The sequence below is a fragment of the Cuculus canorus genome, chromosome 18 (genome assembly GCF_017976375.1).
Source record: "Cuculus canorus isolate bCucCan1 chromosome 18, bCucCan1.pri, whole genome shotgun sequence".
Taxonomy (NCBI): Eukaryota; Metazoa; Chordata; class Aves; order Cuculiformes; family Cuculidae; genus Cuculus; species Cuculus canorus.
Window position 1 is genome coordinate 904,434 of NC_071418.1, and position 20,758 is coordinate 925,191.

The window sequence follows — 20,758 nt, forward strand, 5'->3', positions numbered from 1 at the left end:
GTCTCTTAATTGCTTTGGCAGCTTCTGCGAAGGCGCGTGGCGAGGGAGGGAGGTGCCAGGGCATAAAGAAAGGCCATAAATAAATAAACCTGGTTGAAGGCTCCGGGATCCTGGCTCAGCTGCCCTGGGTGGTGGCAGCCGCCCGTCCCCGATGGCCGTGGGTCCCCAGGAGACCCCAATGCTCCTTGGAGGTTCCCACCCCAAAAAAATTGTGGCTTTCTGACCCGAGGAACCGAGCGCACAGAGCCGCATGTGCAGAGTCGGGGTCGAACCTGAGCCGGCGCAGGGGCTCCGAGAAAGAAGGGAGCAGAAAAGGGATCAAAAAGATCCCATCAAAAATCCCCACCTCACGATTTCAATGAATCGGCGCCGTCCCCGTGACTCAGCAGAGGCCAAATGGATCCGCTTCATATTTTATGGACGAGCGCCGGGGCCGGGACAGCGGGTGCTCCCGGGGGAGGTGGCCCCGGAGATGGGTGTCAGCACCGAGGGGTGTCCTGGTGCCCCACGGGGTGCACAGCCCTCAGCATCCCTCTCACCACGGCGACATTTGCATAATCATCTTTATATGCTAATTGGGATGGAAGAACACCACTTTCCTCCCATTCCCAATGCTAACCTGGGCACTGGTGGGAGCGGAGCCGAACGGGGCACGGAGCAATGGGCACCCCGGAGCGAGTGGGAGCTGAGGGAGTTTGGGTCCCCAGAGGGGCTGAGCCTCTGGGCACCCCCAGACAAAGCTGTGGGGCTGCAGCAGCCAGGAAGCGCCCTCCGAGCAGGCTTTCCGGAGCAGGGCTCGGGTAGTTTAGTGCTTAACAGCCGCTGAGGGATATTATTTCTTTTTGGTGAGATTGTCTAATCAATCACTTTTTAATTCAGCTGCTCTGGCACCCGTGCCGCCCTGGGACGCTGTGGCTGCTGTTTATGTGCAAAGAGAAATACAGCCCGCTGGTTGCCGGCCACCCCCTTCCCAGGCTCGGACAACAGCCTCCTCGGCACCCACCCTGCCTCTGCCACGGCCACAGCACTGGTTTCCACTGCCTGGCATCGCGAGACCCGTCCTGCTGAGGGAAGGGGACCAAGGCAAGCCGGCCGCGGGGAAGAGGTTTCCAATGGTAAGGATGTGCTATGGGGAGATGGTGGCTTGAGGCAGGGCAGGGGGAGGTGGATAAACCACAAACCAGACAGGATACAGTGCCAGGGAAGCGTTGGTGCCAGAGCAGGGACACACGCAGCTGCCTCCCAGCTCCTGCCAGGGCAAAGCTGTGGCATAAAACCTTCCCTGGGTGTTCTCCAGTCCAGCCCAGAACCAACTGTGTCCTGGGCTGCATCCAGAGTGGTGGGACCAGAGGGAAAGGGAGCGGATTCTGCTCTGCTCTGCTCTCCTCTGGGGAGAACTCACCTGGAGTCCTGCATCCAGTTGTGGAGCCCTCAGCACAGGGAGGACACGGAGCTGTTGAAGCGAGTCCAGAGGAGGCCATGGAGATGATCCGATGGCTGCAGAACCTCCTGCGCGAGGACAGGCTGAGAGTTGGGGTTGTTCAGCCTGAAGAAGGCTCAGAGACCTCAGAGCAGCTTCCAGTGCTGAAAGGGCCTCCAGGAAAGCTCGGGAGGGGCTCTGGATCAGGGAGGGCAGGGAGAGGACGAGGGGAATGGTTTTCAGCTGGAAGAGGGGAGATTGAGATGAGATCCTGGGGAGGAATGTTTTGCTGTGAGGGTGGGGAGGCCCTGGCCCAGGGTGCCCAGAGCAGTGGTGGTGCCCCATCCCTGGAGGGGTTCCAGGCCAGGTTGGATGGGGCTCGGAGCCCCTGATCCAGTGGGAGGTGTCCCTGCCCACGGCAGGGGGTGGAACTGGATGGGCTGTGAGGTCCCTTCCAACCCAAACCATTCCATGACTCTATGAAAGTCTGGTAAACACCTTCCCACAAACCTTTATACAATTACCCCCCGGGTGACCCTGGCCGTGTCCAAGCCTCATCTGAACCTCCTTCTCTGGCTCCGAGGTTTTTTTCTTTCCCTGGCTGTTGCTCTTTCAAGCACTGCCAGAGCCTGAATCCATTCCCGATGCCAGTTTGATTCCAGATTTATGGTCCAGGCCCCGAAATCCTCTGCTGCTTGTGAGGTCCTTCGAGAAAATCACAGCAGAAAGTGTTTATTTCCATCATAAAGATCTGTTTTAATATTTTAACATAAATCAAGCTGGGCTTTACGGCGATAATAAATTTGTTGGCAGAAACTGCCTTTGCAGCCCGAGGCGATGGAGCAATTCAATTTGTTTGGGTTTTAAGTGTAAGGAGCCGTAATTGAGAAGGGGAAAGTACCGATGGTTTAATTGAGTTCGCAGCTCCCACCCGGAGCAGCAGGAGACAACAGGGAAGAGGTGAGGGGCTCCATTAGCCTCTCCGCTTGCCGTTTCTCCTTGGCTCGCAGCCCCATCCGTCACGGCTGATCCCGCCGGGATGAGCTGCTCCGTGCACGCACACGAGAGCAGGAAGGGGGTGGGAAAAGCAGCCGGACCAAACCAGATGTATAATGTGCATTTGATTGGTTTTAATCCCATTTTTTTGAAAACTAATTACAGTCAGGACAAGCATCACGTGAGGATCCGAAACAATGAGTTGTTAGTGTTGATAACGGCTAAATAAAAGTAAACTCATCCATGACAGGCGAGTGGAGGGAGCTGCTGCCCCGAGACGGGGTCAGCCTGCGTCCCCCACCACCGCCGGCCCCCCCCCCGCTTTCCCCAGTGATGTTTAAGGCATCGCTACATCATGTTTGATAGGAAAAACGTTCTCTCTGCTGTAGAGCTTCTCTCCGTTCACCACCCCGCTGCCTCGGGCAGATCTGTTCTGCTGCTGTGCAAGGACAGTGGGTGTCTGCGAACTCGCGGTTAGTTATTCCAGAGCACCCCTGGGATCGGAGTCCTTCCCGGCGAGGCACGGGGCAAGGCAGGACGCGAGCCCTCACCGTGCCGCCGCGGCCAACGCCTGCACCAAGCAGCTCCTCGGAGGCGCTGGACAAGGAGAGGTGGGCAGCGAGGAGAAGGCACATCCCGAAATGGAAGGGACAGCAGGGGAGGTGCCAGGCTGGGCTCCCACCCCGGGCGAGGCAGCAGGTGGGAACGGAGGATGAGAAGAGATGAAAGGACACAGAACAGCCCCTTCTCCAGCCGGCAGTGAAATGTGAAGGCAAGAGACTGAAATGGGCACTTGAGCGCCTCGCAAAGCACGGGCAGAGCGGTGGGAAGGGCCTCAGCCCCCTCCACAAACCCATCGTGCAGCGGAACAGCCCCAGCACCTCTCCAGCTTCCCAAAGGCTCGTTCCGTCAGCACAAAATCCCTCCCTCGGCCCAGCTCCCAGCCCAGCCGCCCCAGGAATTTGCCCCCCAACCTACACGGCTACTGCGGCTCTTCCTAAACGAGACACCAGCACCCGCTACCTGCAGAAGAACTCGTTCGTTCGGCCCTGAAGATGCCACCCCAGCTCCCCCAGAACACTTGGAGATGTTTGAGCACGCTAGGCTGCCAACGCCGGGTTAGAATCAAGCTGGAGAGGAGGCAATCGCTCTCTGAATCCTCTCCAAGCAGCTCGGCGAGGACGCGGCAGCGGTGCTCAGGCTCAAGAGGTGCAGGGTTTTGCTTTAAAAGCCATGAAGTGGTTATATACGGCTCTGGGAACTTGCAGAGTCCCCGAGGAGGAGCACTTCAGGTCATATGGAAACCAGAAAGGTCTACTTGAAAGCGGAGCTTGATTAGAAAGAGCTGCAGTTCAAAGCTTGCTGTAGTGAGCGGTGATACTTAATCCTGCAGCGAGTGCAGAGGGCAGGAGGCTCTAACATGAGCGACACGCACCTGGCTTTGAACCTGCTTTGATAAGGAGGGGTTAGAATATTGCATGTGGAAACTGAAACCCGTATGATCTTCGCCCGAGGGCCTGAGAGCACAGGACCCGGCACTGTTTGTCCACCAGCAGCCCCACCTGGAGCACCGGCTGCCGAAGGCAAGAGGCAGCCCAGCTCTCAGCTAGCAGAGCAAAACCAGCCCAAAGCCAACCGTGACGCCGTGCAGAAAGAGAAGAGAGGGGGATGCAGGCACAGTTCCAGCTGGGTTTTGCTCTCGCGCAGCACCAGGAGCTCTGTCTCTGGGAGCCAGGGCACTGCTGCTCCCTCCTGGCACCAGCCCATTCCCTGGAGTTCACACCCACCTTGTTTCAAGGCCAATTACCCAGCGCAGGAGGCTGGAAACGCATCAGTGTGCACAGCCGGTGCTCTCGCAAGCCTCACGCGTGTCCAGACTGGTTAATGAGAGCCTCCGCAGCCCACACGCATCCTGACCGCTGGAGCCAGGCTCTGGGCAGCTTCCCCAGCCCCGGGCAAACGGGAAAAGGGCTCTGCCAGCCGCACGTCGGAGCCGGGGGAAGCACAGCTGCCTTCTCCTTGCCAGGGAAGTGCTGTATCCCAGCACGTGTCAGGGCATTGCTCCGTCCAACCGGGGCTGCCACTGCTAGGGAGAACGGAGAAGTGTGAAACTCCTGGGCTGGAAAAATCCAGCTCTAAGCCAAAGATCCCAGATCTCGGGCAACGCACGGCACACAGAACAGGTTAATGCCTCTAGGAAAAGAAACTGTAACAGACCACAACATTATTTCTGTCGGAATTAGGGCCATTCCCACCCTAATTCCTGCCCTCAGCTGGCACAGGAGGTTGGCTGGGAGGGGTCTCGGCAGAGACTCAGTTCCCCCAAACTCCTGCTGGATTCCGCAGCGCACGCCCCTGTCTTTGGGAGCAGGGACACTGAAGCGATCAGAGCAGCGAGCAGCCAAGGCTGCCAGCTCTCCCGCGTGCCGAGCCCCGCAGCACACACAGAGCTGCTGTGGGGACGGAGAAAGGGACGCTCCAACAGAACCGAAGGCAGAAATGGCTGCACTCTGGTTGATGGCGCAGGCTCAGCCCCTCGGCATGTGCAAAGAGGCTGAGAACCTGGGCTGTAACAAGGCTGAGTCCACTCCAACCACACTCAAAATGGAGCGGAGAGACTCTGTTTCCAGGTCCAACACGTGCCACCACACCGATGGCCTGGAAACTTCCCTTCATGCTGCCTTTCCCCCCTTCACAATCCCAGGGGGAGCTGAAATGCCAAAGTCTCCGGAGCTGCGGAGGGAGCCACTGCCCCCGTCAGAGCTTGGGCTCGCTCAGGACGATGTTTGCAGTGACGAACACAAAGCAGGAAAAGCCCCATATGAGCACAAACACAATCCAGAAGGTGTGCCGGAATGGGGAGAGATGCTTGTTAACCGTCCCGCTGCCAAACACCAGCTGTGTGTCCTTGCGGCTGCAGTACGCCAGGAAAGCCGGGATAAGGTACTGAATCCCATTCCCAGCATATGCTCCTGTGATCCCCACCAAGGACTCCAGGTCGTGGGTGCAGAAAGCCACCAGCACCGGGGGGATGAGCGTGATGGCAGGAAAGACAATCCTATCCACCAGCCATGGGTAGGTGCCCCCTTCCCTGTGGAAAAGGGTTTTCCAGTTGTTGCGCAGGGTCACCGCGATGATGGGGAAGTTGGTACTGATGGTGAAGACGGGGAAGAGGCCCAGGAAGTAGCGAATGAAGGCAACGTTGATGATGTCGCAGTTGGTGAAGTTGAGAGTGTACATGTCCATGAGGGTGTCATTGCGGAAGCAGTAAATGGCAGTGAAGGACAGGAGGCTGTAGAAAGCCAGGATCAGGATGTAGTCGAGCAGCACGAGCTTGTTGACGTGCTTCTTCTTGGAGATGGGTGTGATGAGGGATGGCAGGGAGTGCTGGCACATGAAGGAGTAGACGCACACCCCAAAGAGATTGCGGATGCCCGACAGCTGGGCCATGGACGGGTGACCTTCAGCTTGGCCTTTGCTGATGCGGATGAGGGCCAGAATAATCATGAGGATGAAAGCTGGAGAGAAAGAAGGTTTGAGGTCAAGCCCAGGTCTACACTCCCCACGACCCTCCTCCCATTGGCACCAGCTGTCTGGGTGCCAGCTCGGCCTCCTGCTCCACAGGAGCATCTCCTTATCTCAGGAGAAGGAGGTACATCAAAGGTAACGAGCACACAGGAGTAAATCACGCTTGGTTTTCAGTCTGCAGATAAGGGAGTGGGGTCCTGTGGTGGGCATCTCCCTCTGGTCTCCTTCCTGCAGACTCACCCTCCCACCCTGACAGCAAAGGGCTGCTACAAGCCCTTTGGAAGAGCAACACCAACATGGTCAGCTGAGCCCATCGCCCTCAAGGGTCCCAATCCATGGATCCTTCTGCCACGCACCTTAGCTGAGCATCAGCAGTACAGAATGGCTTAGAGATGGTTCATCTTTGACCTCTAATGCAAGAAAAGGTTAAAGCCAGCTGCAGAGGCAGCCTAGGAACGTTCCTACACATTTGCAGCTGGACTAACATCTCCAAGGCTTCACCTCCGCACACAGGCAGATGCACGGGAACAGCAGCTTCTACCGAGCTTCCCTGTCCCTGCGATTTGTCAAGCACGACCGAGCCAGGAGCAGCCAGCCATTCCCGGGCAGGAGGAAGAGGCTGTCTGGGGTAAATCCCAGGGTGGAGAAAGCAGTCTGGAAGGGAATGAAGCAGCGCTGCAAGATGGCTATTAAAATTCATCACTTCTAGGCACAGAGTCTGCCTGTCTACCCTTCACCGGTGTCAAGCCAAAGCCTAAAAACATTTTACAGAGCTTATCACAAAAAGTGATGTGCTTGGACAAAAATGAATCGCGGGGATGGGACTGATGCCCTATTGACTCTGTTGGTGGAAATGTGAGCCAGGAGCAGTCACTGCTAGCCTGATGCCCCTAGCACGGCACAAAACTGATTCTGGGGTCACAGCAATCACATCAGCCTGGGCAAGGTGAGCATCGGCTGCTGGAGATAACAAGGAGTGGGAGAAAAGCTGCCTGGCAGGGCAGCAAGCGGCAGGATTTACAGCCCACTACTGGCATCGGATGGGCCACTGCAGCCAGCAGAGCTGTCTGCGGCATCAGATGGGCCATTGTGGCCAGCACAGAGCTGTCTATGGCATCGGATGGGCCATTGTGGCCAGCACAGAGCTGTCTATGGCATCGGATGGGCCACTGTGGCCAGCACAGAGCTGTCTATGGCATCGGATGGGCCATTGTGGCCAGCACAGAGCTGTCTATGGCATCGGATGGGCCATTGTGGCCAGCACAGAGCTGTCTATGGCATCGGATGGGCCGCTGTGGCCGGCACAGAGCTGTCTGCAGCATCAGAGCACAGCCATGAATTATCAAGTAATGAAAAAGCCAACAAAGTGCTGAGACTACCGCTGTGGACAACTCTGAATGTCATAAATATACACACGGAGGAATTATTTGGAGCAGCGCCCGGCCCTGTGGCTGCCAGCGCTGGGGGCACAGCGACAGGGGCTCGCTCCGTGTCCAGCACAGGACGCTGGAGCTGGGACACCCTGCCAGGGACAGGACGAGAGCAGGTACAGACCAGACAGCGAACACGGCCTCTGCTGTCCCCAGCGAGGCCAGACTAACCTTCCGTGAGCATCGCCTCCTGCACACTCCCTGAAACCCAGCGTCTCCTCCCGCAGGAATCCTCCTCTTCCTCCCACAGCGAACACCAGCTCCATGCGGAGCCTCTACCAAGCCACTGCCTTTCATTTCGAGCAGCCTCAGGAAACCTCTCGCTTCCAACTGCTTCCCCATGACAGGGTGAGCTCTCCCTGAACACTGGACTGATGACAGCAGAGCCATTCCCTCACGGCACGAGGCCCAGGCCACCGTGGGAGCGCTGGGCTCCGTTGGCTTCCCCAGAGCAGTCATGGGGGCTGTGGAAAGCAAGATTGGTCCTCTGACAGTGGACAATTCCCCTCACCTTCACTCAAGGCAGCAAGCGAGGGGCGCTGCGGACCCTGGCGCGGCTGTTGTGCCTCCCCACTGTTCCCCAGAGGGGAGATGCTCGCCAGCCACATCTGCTACAGCGAGATAGCCGGGAAGAGCTGTGTTCCAGGTGATGTGACATTGGCTGCGCTCCCCAGGGCTGCCCAGGCTATAAAGAAGAGGAGAAGGTGCCCTGAGCAACCAGACAAACCGAGTTAGGCAGCTCTGGAAATACACGGACACCGTTCCTCTCCTTCTCACGTGGGAGAGGCGGTCCGGAGCTGCTCCTGCGCCTGGACTGGATGGAACTGCTGCAGCCTGGCACCTCTTCCACCGCACACAGACAGTAAATCTCCACCTGCTCTGCTCAGAGTGGCCTATTTCCATTCCCCAGCTCACTCGCCATGGGCCCCAAGACCCCCTTTTCTGCACCAGTTCAGGGGAACATCCAGGCTGGTAGGCTCAGAGCATCTCTTCGGCTGGAGCCTCACAGGCTCTCCTCGGCCCCGACAAGGGTTTCTCTGGCAGGGAGCACTGTAGGAACAGAATTCCTGCAGATTCCCTAAATGATGGATTAAATTCTTTGGCTAAACCAGCTTGAATTCATAGCTTTTGTTTTTCCTTAAATATCTTTTACAGAAATTAAATGTATTGAAGTCACAGGGAGTGATGGTCAGTGCTAAGATCTACACTGGTTCTGTTTCCAGCACGGCAAGCTGTGCTCCTCCTGCTCCCGCGCTGCTGCTCTGCCGATGCTGGAGCCTTGAGAGAGGGGTGCTGGGCAAACTGGAAACCTCCCTGCACAACCCCAGCCCCATCAGCAGCTCTGCCCCGACGGCTGTGTTCGCTCTCCCTCCTGGAAGCAGAGAGCTGAAACATTTGCATCGCAGATTTATCTGCCTGTCCCTGCGAGGAGGTGAGCCCAGAAATGAAGCTCTGAAACCTCATTATGCCGGATGATTGATCACGATGAAAAGGAGATGACAGACGCTGACTGACAGGCAGTTTGAGCAGACAAGAGGCAGCTCAGGGACCTGCAGGAACACACAAAGCTCCTGCTCACATCGTCCTCCACCCAGAACACCAGGTCAAAGGCACAGGCACCCCACGCTATTCCAAGCCACCTACAGCTCCCACAGTGTGTCCAACAGTGTTCCTTCACCATGAGGACCCTGGTGCCTTCAGACATGGGTTCATAATCAAAAAGCTTCAACCTGTTCCATACAAGACAGAGGCTATAAGCACCACACTGCACGGACGGAAGACCTGCAGATACCATGACCAACAGCAGCCAGAGCCACAAAGCAAGGTGGACAGCAATGCTACCATGGATTGTTGGTATCAAACAATAACATCAAAACTATGTTCTAAACCTTGTTTTACAATTACACTCCGAACACCCCCCGCACCCCTACACCCCCTAGAGGCTTCACAGTCGACCAGGCACAGAGGACACTTCTACTCTTCTATCCTCTCTTCTCTAGAGGTTTGAACACCTTTCGTACTGCAGGATGTAAGTGAAGCTGTGGGGGGAAAGAAAAGGGGCTCTGCCATAAAGATTCCTGATTAATCCCTTCTCCGCTCGCCCCTTGAGGAACAAACTCTGGCTCTTCTCGGACAAAGAGACCCTGCAGACAGTGCCCACCGGCTGCTCTGCTTGACGCAGCCGTTGATTCAGAGCCAGGGCAGCTCTGCTATGGTGCTTGCAGGTGGAAGAAGGATGAATATGGATGAGCACACAACCAAATAAGAACACTTTGGGAAAATACAGGAGTCTGGAGATATTGAAAAACACATTTTTGTTGGCTTTGATAGAAGCATAACAGAGCTGCAGAGCAGCAATGGAGATAATTTAGCCGTTTCGAGTTTAAGGATTGTTTTGCAGAGTCAGAGCAAACACTTTTGTAAATGAAAAATGTCGGTTTGTACAGGAACTTCATCTCTGCAGAAAAACCATTACAGAACAAAAGTCATCCAAGGCTGAAACACGTTTTTCTTTTCCCCATCATGGCAGGTTCCTGGAAGAATTCCTCGTGCTCGGAATGAGTTTCTGCTTCACCCTCCCTTGCATCCCTGGTGAGACACTATGCTTCTGAGATGTTTCATCTGGTGCCCCACATCTGCCTCTCATGTGGAAAATAATGGAGAAGACACTGAATTGAGCCATGGTGGGAAAGAGCAAGGAGAGAGCTGTGCTGACATGGAATTCTGAAAGAGGTGGGTTGTCATGGGGAAAGCAAGCTCAGAAGTGAGGCTCTGCAGAACCGTGACACTGGGTAACATCTCTGTGATCCCAGGAAGGAGGGCCAGGGAGATGTTCCCCTCAGGTTCAGGACCATCAAAGCATTGGTCCCAGTTCAAACAAGGATGGTTTTACTGCCTCTGGAAAGCATAAGGGCAGACAGCATCAAACCAGGATGAGTAAAAGAGCTATTATAGAAAAATATAAACAGAACAAAGGTTACGTGTTACAAGTCACAGAACCATGGAATGGTTTGCATTGGAAGGGACCTCACAGCCCATCCAGTTCCACCCCTGCCACGGGCAGGGACACCTCCCACTGGATCAGGGGCTCCGAGCCCCATCCAACCTGGCCTGGAACCCCTCCAGGGATGGGGCAGCCACCGCTGCTCTGGGCACCCTGGGCCAGGGCCTCCCCGCCCTCTCAGCAGAACATTTCTGCCCAAGATCTCATCTCAATCTCCCCTCTTTCTCAAGTCTGAAAGGTAAAGACAGAGGAAGAATGATCTTGCACACCCACTCACCACAGCTCGAGTTGCGTCTTCTCCCACCCTGTTCCCACTCCTATTCCTCCTTCCACACCGAGAGCCTGGCGATCACCGCACTGCCGGCCAGCCCTTCCCGGGATCCCGGAGGCAGCGGAGCGGCCCCCGCCTGGCTGCTCCCCCGCCACAGCCATTTGTCTGAGCAGATGCCCGACGCGGTTGTGGCAGGGCCATCCGTCACCGACTGCGTGACAGAGCTTCCTTGTCGAAGCAGAGAATCAATACGCCAGAAAATAATGATAATGAATCACCCTTTCACAGCGCATGCCACTCGCTTCCCTTTTCCTGCACTAAATGGCCTGATGGATTCCAAGAGGAGCGTGTTTCCATGAGCTTCCTGAGCCCATTCCTTTTGGAAGGAGGAAGACTCTCCCCACCTTAACCTCAATCCTGATCCTCCATCAGGCCAAAACACAGCAGACAACTCCTAAAGAAAGGAAGAGATCTCATTTAGTATAACATTAGGCAGCTCTTTCAGGAGAGAGGGCGTAAAAGCAAGAGCATTTGCTCTGTACACACCGAACAGCACAGCACCACATCAAGACAGCCCTGTCTTCTGCGTCCCCACCCAACACTCATGTTGTCTACTTCCCCACTGATGTCTCCCCAGGACGCTGGTGGCTCCCCTCAGAGCCTGCTGCCTCCTAGCAGTGTTTTGAGCAAGTTTAAGAGCCCCTTGCAACTCTGGAACTGCCAGGCATTACGGATGCTGTGGCATTTGAAGCGTTAAAGCACGGCTGAGTTCACCATGCTGGCAGCACAAAGCATCTGAAATTAAGACAGGATTCTTAAACTCAAAACTCAGTTGCCCATTTTTCCTGCCAAAGCTACGCTCCATCCCTTGTTCATCACCTCCAGCTCCCCGTAAGTTCCAGAGCAGCAACTGATGAATCTCTCTGACCTTCAGAGGAGGTTTCTGTATGAAATGACAGAGGGGACATGGAAACCAGGTTTTCTCCATTAGATGTGGAAGCTGGGGTGGTTAAGGATCAGCTTCTTCAACAACACAGCCTAAAGCACCGTCTCTAGGAAGATGAAGGATTTATGAGTGCAGAGACTGAGGCGGAGATGGATATGTTCATATAAGACAGCAATTCCCTGGAGAGAGATGTCAGAAGAAGAGGAGGGGAACTGCTTCCCAGAAGAAAGGGATGAGCAGAAGTTGTGGGGCAGAGCGTGGTTCTCCCTCTAACAGAGAGCAGGGACAGTGCCACCCTCCCCGCCCAAAGCCGAAGGCAGGGTCTGCACAGCAGGGAACCACAGCCACCCGCTGGGCGAGATAAGATCACAGAAGTGGGATGCAGCTTATCAGGAAGGCAAGAAAGAGCCTCCTGGGCACTTCCACTTCCCTTGCCATCCCACCCGCTCTGCCAGGTTTGGCTCCTGCTGCAACCGCCTCGGACACTGCCGCTGCCGGGGCCTCGGGCCAGGCAGAGCCCGCTCCGCTCACAAAGGGCAACTTTATCATAAAGAACCACCATGACTTTTTTGGCTGCCAGAAGCGGTTCAGCAGGGCTTCTCTGCTGCAAAGGCATCATCTCCCTGCTTTTCTTCATCATCTGGGGCTTGGTTTCCTAAGTGATAACCATGATTTACGAGTAGCCTCCCCTGCTGTGGTACCAACCCTGTGAAACCAGCAGAGCTGCCCCTCTCAGCCCGGTCCTCGCAGACACCTGCACACCCGGAACGGCTCACTGGGAGAAAAACAGCTCTGTGCTCTGGTGTTTATCACAGCTGCTTTACCTCAACATATGGGAAGGAAAGAACAGCCAGCAAGGCTTGTTTGCTTCTGGTGGAAAATTACCCGTGTAGTTTATTGTCCTCTCCCCGCCGGTCACCTTTGGCAGAAGCACCATAAAGCCTCTGCAATCAACGGCTCTGGGCTCTGCTGTTGGCTTGGGATATCAGCTTTGACAGTCGCTTCTCTTCGTGTCAGAATTCACTCTTCTGCGAGTAGGGCAGCTGCGTGCCGCACGCCCACCCGTGAGCACCACGGCCCAGACCCCCTTGCAGGGCTCCCTGCGTCCTTACGTTCTCAGCTCCCCTTCTCCAGCTCTCAGACCCATTGGTTCGCCTTCTGCTGCCCGGATAAAGCGCTCTTCTCAGGACCGTCAGCTCATCAGGCAGGATGTCACGGTCCTGTCCAGCGACGCACGTCACTCCCCATCTGCATCCCGAGCTAATGAAGCTCTTTCGCTCACACAGGCACTGCCTCACCCCACTGCCCCCCACAACCAGCCCTGAAATGAGCTCCTCAGCCGCCAAGTCTGGAAGCAGGCATGACAGAAGCACAGCCTTTTAACTAACTCTTCATAAATATATTCACTTCTCTTCCTGAATTATTTACCCTGGGCTCAGGCAGCTGCTTTCTCTGCTCCAAAAGGGACACAAGAACACGAAGTAACTTTCTTGAAGAAGCTCAGAATGAACGTGCAACAGTCTTGATCTACAGTTGGAGTCCCACGCCCTCTCTAACACACACCTGCTGGCTCTCCTGCCCCTTTCCCCTCCGCCTCACCGGTCAGTGGAAAGAGCTAAGGGAGAGACTTGATTTCCAGGCCTGTAACTGCAAGGGGTGGGGGTGATCTGCCCTGGGGCTGCGGAGACTTGAGCTGAGGTGGTGTGATCCGCCTGTGCTACAGGGAGAGAACTGAGCCTGCAGCAACCGCACGCAGGAGTTTATTCCTCAATAAAACGTCTCTTTATTAAAATACAATACTTTCTAATAACTGCAATACAGCATCCAGAGCAGCACACAGAGCAAACGTCCCACGTGGGAGCTGCCAGGGAACATTTGCCAGAGACTATTTGATAACAGCAGTGATAATCATGCTACCAATGTCTTTAAAGCCAACTGTCTTCACCTACAGAGCTGGGCATCTCAGGCTGCAACAGGCTGCGATTAATCGGGTTAACTGCTTAATACACAATAGTCCAATGTTTGCTGCTGAGCTCCACCAAGCCCTGTCCTTCTGTTATCTTTCTAATCCATATCCTTGTCCATGACGCTGCTAGACAGTTATTATCCACTGTTATCCAATAATAACGAGGCAGGGCTGGACCCCAGCGAGCTGTGTCCCCTCTGCTTTGAGCCGTGCATCGGACCTGCCTGGCTCAGTCCCTTTGACGGTGCTGTGTCCTCCAAACACCATCCGCTCGATCAGGATTGGAGAAAGGAGGGCAAAAAAACCCAGCTAGATATTCACATGTCTTTAGGGAGCAATCCATCGCCACCAGATTTAAACCTTCCAGGGAAAAAAGGGCCTGAAGTCCAAACAACAGAACTGAAAATATGACCAGCTCTAAGTTATTGATGGCTTAGTTGGTTCCATCTTAGCAGGACACACCTGTTCCAAGAACCTTGCTCCAATCTCTGCCCTGAATTTAACTGCTGACACTCACCCACGCGAGGTGCCAACCGGCTTTGCAGCCAAGGACTGGAGCTGCTGCTCTTCAGACGGTGGCCAAGGGCCAGTGGCTTGGGGAGCCCCTCCCTGCCACCAGTTCCCACTGCTCAAGACTATTTTTCAGTGACAGAATGAGATTTTCCTTGTCCATGAAGTGTGGAAAGGGACTGCTGTTGGCTTCATTAGCCAATGTGCTGCTTGCAATGAGCAGAGGCTCTGGAAAGGGGGCTGGTGACATTTGATTATCACTTGGATCAGGAGAAAGAGGGAAAACAACTTTCAAAGGCAAGGCTGACGCTGTTACAAACACCAGCAGAAATGACCTTCACACGCAGCGAGGTCTCCCTGCTGCCAAGAAGCATCCGCTCAGCGCTGTCAGCTGAACTGCCAGTTCCTGGGGCAGCGCAGCCCCACGCCGGCCACCCCGCTCCGCTCCGCAGGCCCGGGGCTTTCCACCACGCTGGGATAGGGGCCACCGCGGGCGCCGCCGCAGGCGCCCTGCAGAGCCCTGCAGAGCCCGCACTGGCCTCCAGCTCGAACAAGAGCGAATTTTCAAATCACAATGCAAAGCATGGGGCAGTTTCCCATCCGCATGGGACCTGTGGGCACAGGGAAGGCGATTGGCCACTGTCCGGGTGGGAAGCTTGTACCCAGCAGAGCCGGCAGGCAGGCTGGCAGCTCCGAGCACTCTGCAGGAGGGGAACCACATGGTTAAAACCAGCTAAAGGGAGGTGAAGGAAAGGCACAGACCATAGCATTCAGCAGGAACCGTTCAAGAGACCGCAAACCACCAGCCAAGACCGTTCTGTAGGATCTCAGCTCTCTGAGCACCAACAAAAGACCAAACCCTGTTTAACTCTCAGCTGCTTTTGGAAGAGAGGACAACAGTGACGTGAGGACACAGGAGAAGCCAAGTTCATAAATCTAAGCAATTCGGGATCCATCCTGATCCTGGAATCTGCAGCAGGAGCTCTTCTCTGTTCCCTGCATCACACAGCTGCTTGATAAATCATCTTCCCTAATAAATCCATCCCTCACTGTACACATACGGAATCCGTTGCTCTAAGTAGCCACGGAGGTGCTGTCAGGGCCATTAAATATCATTACCCGAGGCCGCTGTTCCCCCGCGTGCTGACGCAGGAATCAATCAGGCTAAAGCATGAATTTCCCCCTGCACTTCTCCAAGCTCTGCCTTTGCCCCTCTCCATCATGCGATGAAAAAGAGAAGCGGTTCTGCCTTTTTGCCAAGGTTTAACAATCCTCACGCTGGAAGGAGCCGGCTGAAGGGAAAGCAACGGCAGATCAGGCAGGCGTCAGGTTGTCACAGAGACAGGATGAGGTCTGACTGATGTCTTCACCAGGGATGGGCGACAGGGGAGTTGGAGATAGGCCAGCAAACCGAGCTGAGATTAGGCTTTCATTTTAAAAACCCAACTTCCTCTAATTCCCGCTAACGAGATAACCTCTTTCTCTGAAGAATATGGGGGCTTTCGAACCTTTCATGTGCTCAGACAACAAAAGGGAAAAAACAAGCATTTAGAATTTTCACACCATCCAAGGTCAGGATTCGTTAACTCAAGCTGTTCAGCATCTGAGACTTGAAGGGCTTAAAATCCAACCTCATTTTCCTGGGTGATGGCTGCTTAACCCCGTCTCAAGTCTCAAATGTTCCCCGGACCAGAGGATCTCTGTTCTCCACAGTGACCGTCAGCCACTCCCACACAGGGCCCCAGGCCTTTGGATTCACACAAAGGGACGGGACCCAGCTGGAGTCAGGTCAGGCGTCTGTGCACCATAGGAAACAGTCTGAGAATCAGCTTTCCTTCCCGTGCCAGAAGAGTGAGAGGCATATACAGAGCATATTCTGCGCTTGAACAGCCTGGACCCATGAACCAGGAGACCGTGAACCTGCAGAAACGCTGCTGGCGCTGTTACACCCTCTCTGTTAGCTCTGGTATCAGTGATATCTGCCAGGGTTACACAAAGCATGACAAGACTCAACAGGAGCCTCCTCAACCCAGCCGCTGAGGGCACGTACACGTACAAGCCAGATGCGAGGCAGCTGCATCTCTGGATGACAAAGGCACAGCAAAAAATAGCAGTGATGTCTCATTTCCCGTAAGGAATTATCTGTCTGCCCAGAAGGGCTTGGTACTAAGATTCTAGAAAGAACTCAGGAGAGCGGGACTTCCCAAGACCAACACATGTTGGTTTGGGGGTTTCCAACACAGCGCATCCTACGCTAAGACAAAACCCAGGGGAAAAATAATGCAACAGATGATAAAAAGATAAGAAGCCTGACAGAGGTGACTTTTGTTCTCGGATCAAAACAAAGACTGTTCAAAGTGTGTCATACACATGCTGAGAGAATGAGAAACCCACTGCTGAGTAGCAATAGGTGGGTATCACAGTTGGCCCCCACGCAGGAGACTCCTCCAAATCCCTTCTGCCTCTCGCACAAACCAGATTAAAACCTCATCCACCAGCTCACGTCTGATTGAGAACAATTTGTTCTTTTTAATCAGAAATTTCATCCTAGAGCAAAAATCCTGTTCCTCAAAGATTTATCAGGCCTGGACAATCCTCATCAAAGAGGTTGTTTGGACACACCCTTGCTTCCAAACAAGAGTATCTCACCAAGAAGATACACTGCTAGCGTGTATCCGGCAAAGAGGTGGCCCAGACTTTGCCCAGACTCACCTATCCACCTCATGAGGGACGTCATGATTTGGAGATACTTGGTCTTCTGCACATTGAAGAAGGTGAAAGGACCCAGGAGGAGAGTGAAGGCTGCCTGGAAGGACAACAAAAACAGACATCAGGTTAAAACCCAGAAACTCTGCTAGTGAGGCAGATTTATCAGTACAGCAAAGCTCGCCTTGGAAGCCCAGCTCCAGCCACCACCATCTGTCCTGGAGCTTTCCTCACCGCTGAATTTTACAGTTAAGTTGGCTGAGACACAGAGGGTCAAGCGAGCTGCTCGGTATCAAAGAACACGCCTCGGGCAGCAGCAGAGCCCAGGACCCTCTTGGCTCCCAGCCGCTCGCTATCACTGCTCCAGCATGCCTTACTGACACATTGCAGCAGCAGCTCTCGGTGCAGCTTTACGGAACATTAAATATTAAACGGTGGCCTCTTTGTCTGGGCACACGCTCAGTTTAGGTCCGGAGAGCAATAGCCATGACCAGTCTGCTTGCATTAACATTGATGGGGCAGCTTCAGGGTGGTCCAGTCTTGACAGCAACGGGCTGCCCGCAACAGTTTTCCCCACACTTTCAGTCGCTTGTTTTACAGCAGAAAGCGACACCATAACAGCGAAGATGTTAACCTGGAAGCTGAAAACCTGCGCAAAGTGAGGCGGGGAATCAGAGAGAGAATCACAGAATCATTGAGGCTGGAAAAGCCCTCTCAGCTCATCCAGTTCAACCGTCAGCCCAACCCCACCGTGCCTGCTAAACCATGTCCCCAAGTGCCACATCTGCCTGCTTTGTGAACCCCTCTGGGGATGGAGACCCCATCACTGCCCGGGGCAGCCTCTGCCAAGGCTTCACCACTCTTTTGGTTAAAGAAATTATTCCTAATTTCCAACCTAACCCCCCCTGGTGCAACCTGAGACCATTTCCTCACATCCTGTCCCTTTTCACTTTGAAGCAGAGACCAGCACCCACCTCTCCACAACCTCCTCCTGATACTCATCAGAAAGAGCTTCCTTCAGTGTGGAAATCAAGGCACTGCCAAAGACGATGCAGCCCCAGACTGTTGCATCTCCATCAGCTGTGTTGCAAAACACATCCAACAACGCTGGAAATGAGGACTCTGCAGGTCCCCACGCGAGTTTCCCCTGGCACACCAGGCAACCATGGCTTCAGCCCCGGCCTGGAGGAGCGGCGTCCTGTGCCACACCATCCCCTCTCATCACAGCCGAGCCCAACCTCCTCCGGACAGGGAAAAGGAAAGGCTTAGCTGCAGGAAGAGAAGAGCTCTTGGCTGGGTCTGACTGTGAATGCAGAGAAGCTGCTTGTGACAGGGAAGTGTTAGAGGAGACAGCTCTGCCCGTGACCCATGGGATGGAGCAGGGTAGGGTCACACCAACAGGGCCAAAGGCTGTGAGCAAACAGTACCTGGAAAGCCACAGCACACAAGGAACAGCTCGCTGAGCACCCCAAAGACAAATATTCACCATTAATATTTACACATTGCTCTTTTTCATGACTTCTTAACGCAGTTCCAAAAGCAGGTGTCACCGGGAAGGAAGAGCTGGGACTCAGCAGGACAGGCTGTGAGCCTCCAGGTCTCTGCCAACCCCAGCTGAGCGAGCGACAGGACAGAACCCAAGCTATTTTAAGACCACACAACCCCAAGACACCTTTTTTCAGACAGTTTCAGAACATCTGCAAGGCAAATTGGAAACGCCTCGCATCACAAGTATTCTCAGACGACCAAAGCAAACCCAGAAGGGGGCCAGAGGACAGAACCCTTGGCTTCATGCATCGCTCGGTCAAGACATATTCTGACCTGAGGCCATCATTTACACCAAGCCTTGTTTTCTCTGCTTGCAAAAAAACCCCAAAAGGAACAGAAAGCACACGCGGAATTCAGATTTGTGAAGCAATTGAGGATTGTTGGAGGAAAGACCAAAACCATGCAGAATACAATGCCACAGGCATAACCGTCGAGATTAAGAACTCAACCAGACTTACTACTTAAGACACTTCCAGTTTTAACACAGGAGCAAACCAGGCAGTCACAAGCCTTTTTTTTTCCTCCTCTTCCCCCTCTTGTTCCTCTTTTCTAATCCCATTCCCCTCCCCTGTCCTGCCCTCCACAGCTGCTGCTCCATCCTGGGCTGGCACACAAACCCCAAAGGGCTGAAGAAACATTGGAGTAGAGAGAGAGACATAGGTCAAGGGTCCAGAGTGAACCACGCAGACGCCAGCACTCTTAACTGGGAGTCATCAAGTTTGTGACCAATGCCTTTCACCCTCCCCTCTCAGCACATGCGCTGCTCGGCACAGCCTCCCTTCAAAGCTCCTGTGTCAGAAAGAACTGGGACAGAGAGTGATGAACGGAGGATGGTGATGATCAAGGAACAGGGTCTTCTGCAAACTGGAATGTGCCAGAACCAACTGATGAACCAGCATCTCAAACCGTGGTGAGGATTGGCACAAGATCGCTGGGTGCCAAAGGGGCTGGGTCTGAAACCTGGATTTGTCTTAAGCAGTGAGGAATGGGCTGGGTGAAGGTGGATTTGGGGCTCAGATGCTGAAAAGCATCAAAGAACTTGCGTCTCCTCCTTGGTCTCCCCCAAACATCTGCTAAGGAAGCAGGAGTTCTTCTGGCTAGTAGACTCCATTTCCCGCAGTTATTCTCCAGCACTCAAGGCATCCTAAACAACTAAATCCATTGAGCAACTCTCAAATCTCCCCCTCCTCTGTGGGCTTTGGGGAGGAGGTACAAGTCATCATGCCTGCACGGTCAGGTTCCCCTCCCATCCTTTAACATGATCAGCATCTTCTGTTCTTAACAAGATCCTGGAGCTGGTCCAAAGGAAGGAAGTGAGAGATGAATTCCAATGCCATGGAAATGTATTACCTTCTCCACTTGACGCCCATTAGCGAACCGAGCTGGGTATGCACAGATCGATAGGAATGGTGGGTTGGGGGCTGGAAGGAGACGATGCTGCTCTGTTTGCAGAGGTTTGTGCCAACTGCTTTAGGACCTGAAGTCACAGCGTGCCCTGGGCTGCTTGGAAGGAGGAAGGCAGGGCAGAAGGAGACATCAAACAGCCAGATTAACACCACTTCAAAGGGACATTGTGCTCAGCTCTGTGGGACTCAGTACAGGCCAGGAAAGAGGGATCCATTCCTCACCGATAACCAGGACACGAGGGGCGAGGACTCAGTCCCTAGATTAGAGCTAATCCCATCACCAACTCTCAGAGAATCCACAGGCCAGGAATTCTATTTTAAACCACGTCCTCAAAAGGATAAGAAGAGACCGTGCTGCTTCGGAGGAGGCTGTCTCCTTTCTCCACCCCACTGCGCCAGACACCTGAACGCTTCTCCAACCCATTAAGTTAATTAGCTCCATAACTTCTCCCTAAGGAAAAAGCAAGCCCAAATAAGCACCTCTAACACACAGCTAAACTTCCTACCCGATGTTTTCCAAGCTCAAGTGTCCCCTGGAGGGATATAATTCACAAAGTGCTTCATTACCCGAGCAATCCAAACCCCACGCAGCAAATGCAGCCAGCCCTGCCGGGAGCCCAACACACCCAAGTCTTCCACTTCAGCCCTGGAACCAGCAACAGCTTTCCTAGGAGTTCAGAGCTCTCTTACCGAGCTCCCGCAAATTAACCTGAGGCAGAAGGAGCATCGTCTGCTTTGATTAAAGATTCTTCTAACAGTTAAGTGGGTTCCTGTTAGAAAAGAGCAGGCGCACGTGGCTGGTTCATTGCTAAACTTAAACAAAGTCCCCTCGGGTCAGGAGGAGGATCAGAGCTATTAAATCTGTTCATACCCCCAGGAGGGCAGAGCGGAACCTTGACTGCGTTTTTTGCAGACAACTGGCCATGAAGAGCGGCTCCCTAATTCCTTTCCAGCTCCTCTGTTAGATGAGGAGAGCCAGGCTCGCTGCGGAGGGCACGCGGGACCCACGCACAGACACCAAATGTCA

The 20,758-nt window shown here is 54.1% G+C and overlaps 1 protein-coding gene across 3 annotated transcripts in view; it reads right to left on the minus strand.

The window, feature by feature from the left end:
- Positions 1-3,977: 3,977 nt before the first annotated feature.
- Positions 3,978-20,758, minus strand: part of TMEM104 (transmembrane protein 104) — a 39,278-nt gene continuing 22,497 nt past the window's right edge. For all 3 annotated transcript variants that reach the window (XM_054082997.1, XM_054082995.1, XM_054082996.1), the window contains exons 9-10: positions 16,784-16,877; positions 3,978-5,934 (exon numbers count right to left, since the gene is read on the minus strand). In XM_054082997.1, the coding sequence (XP_053938972.1) occupies positions 5,174-5,934; positions 16,784-16,877 (855 nt within the window). In that variant the 3' untranslated portion in view covers positions 3,978-5,173. The remainder of the gene's footprint in view (positions 5,935-16,783; positions 16,878-20,758) is intronic.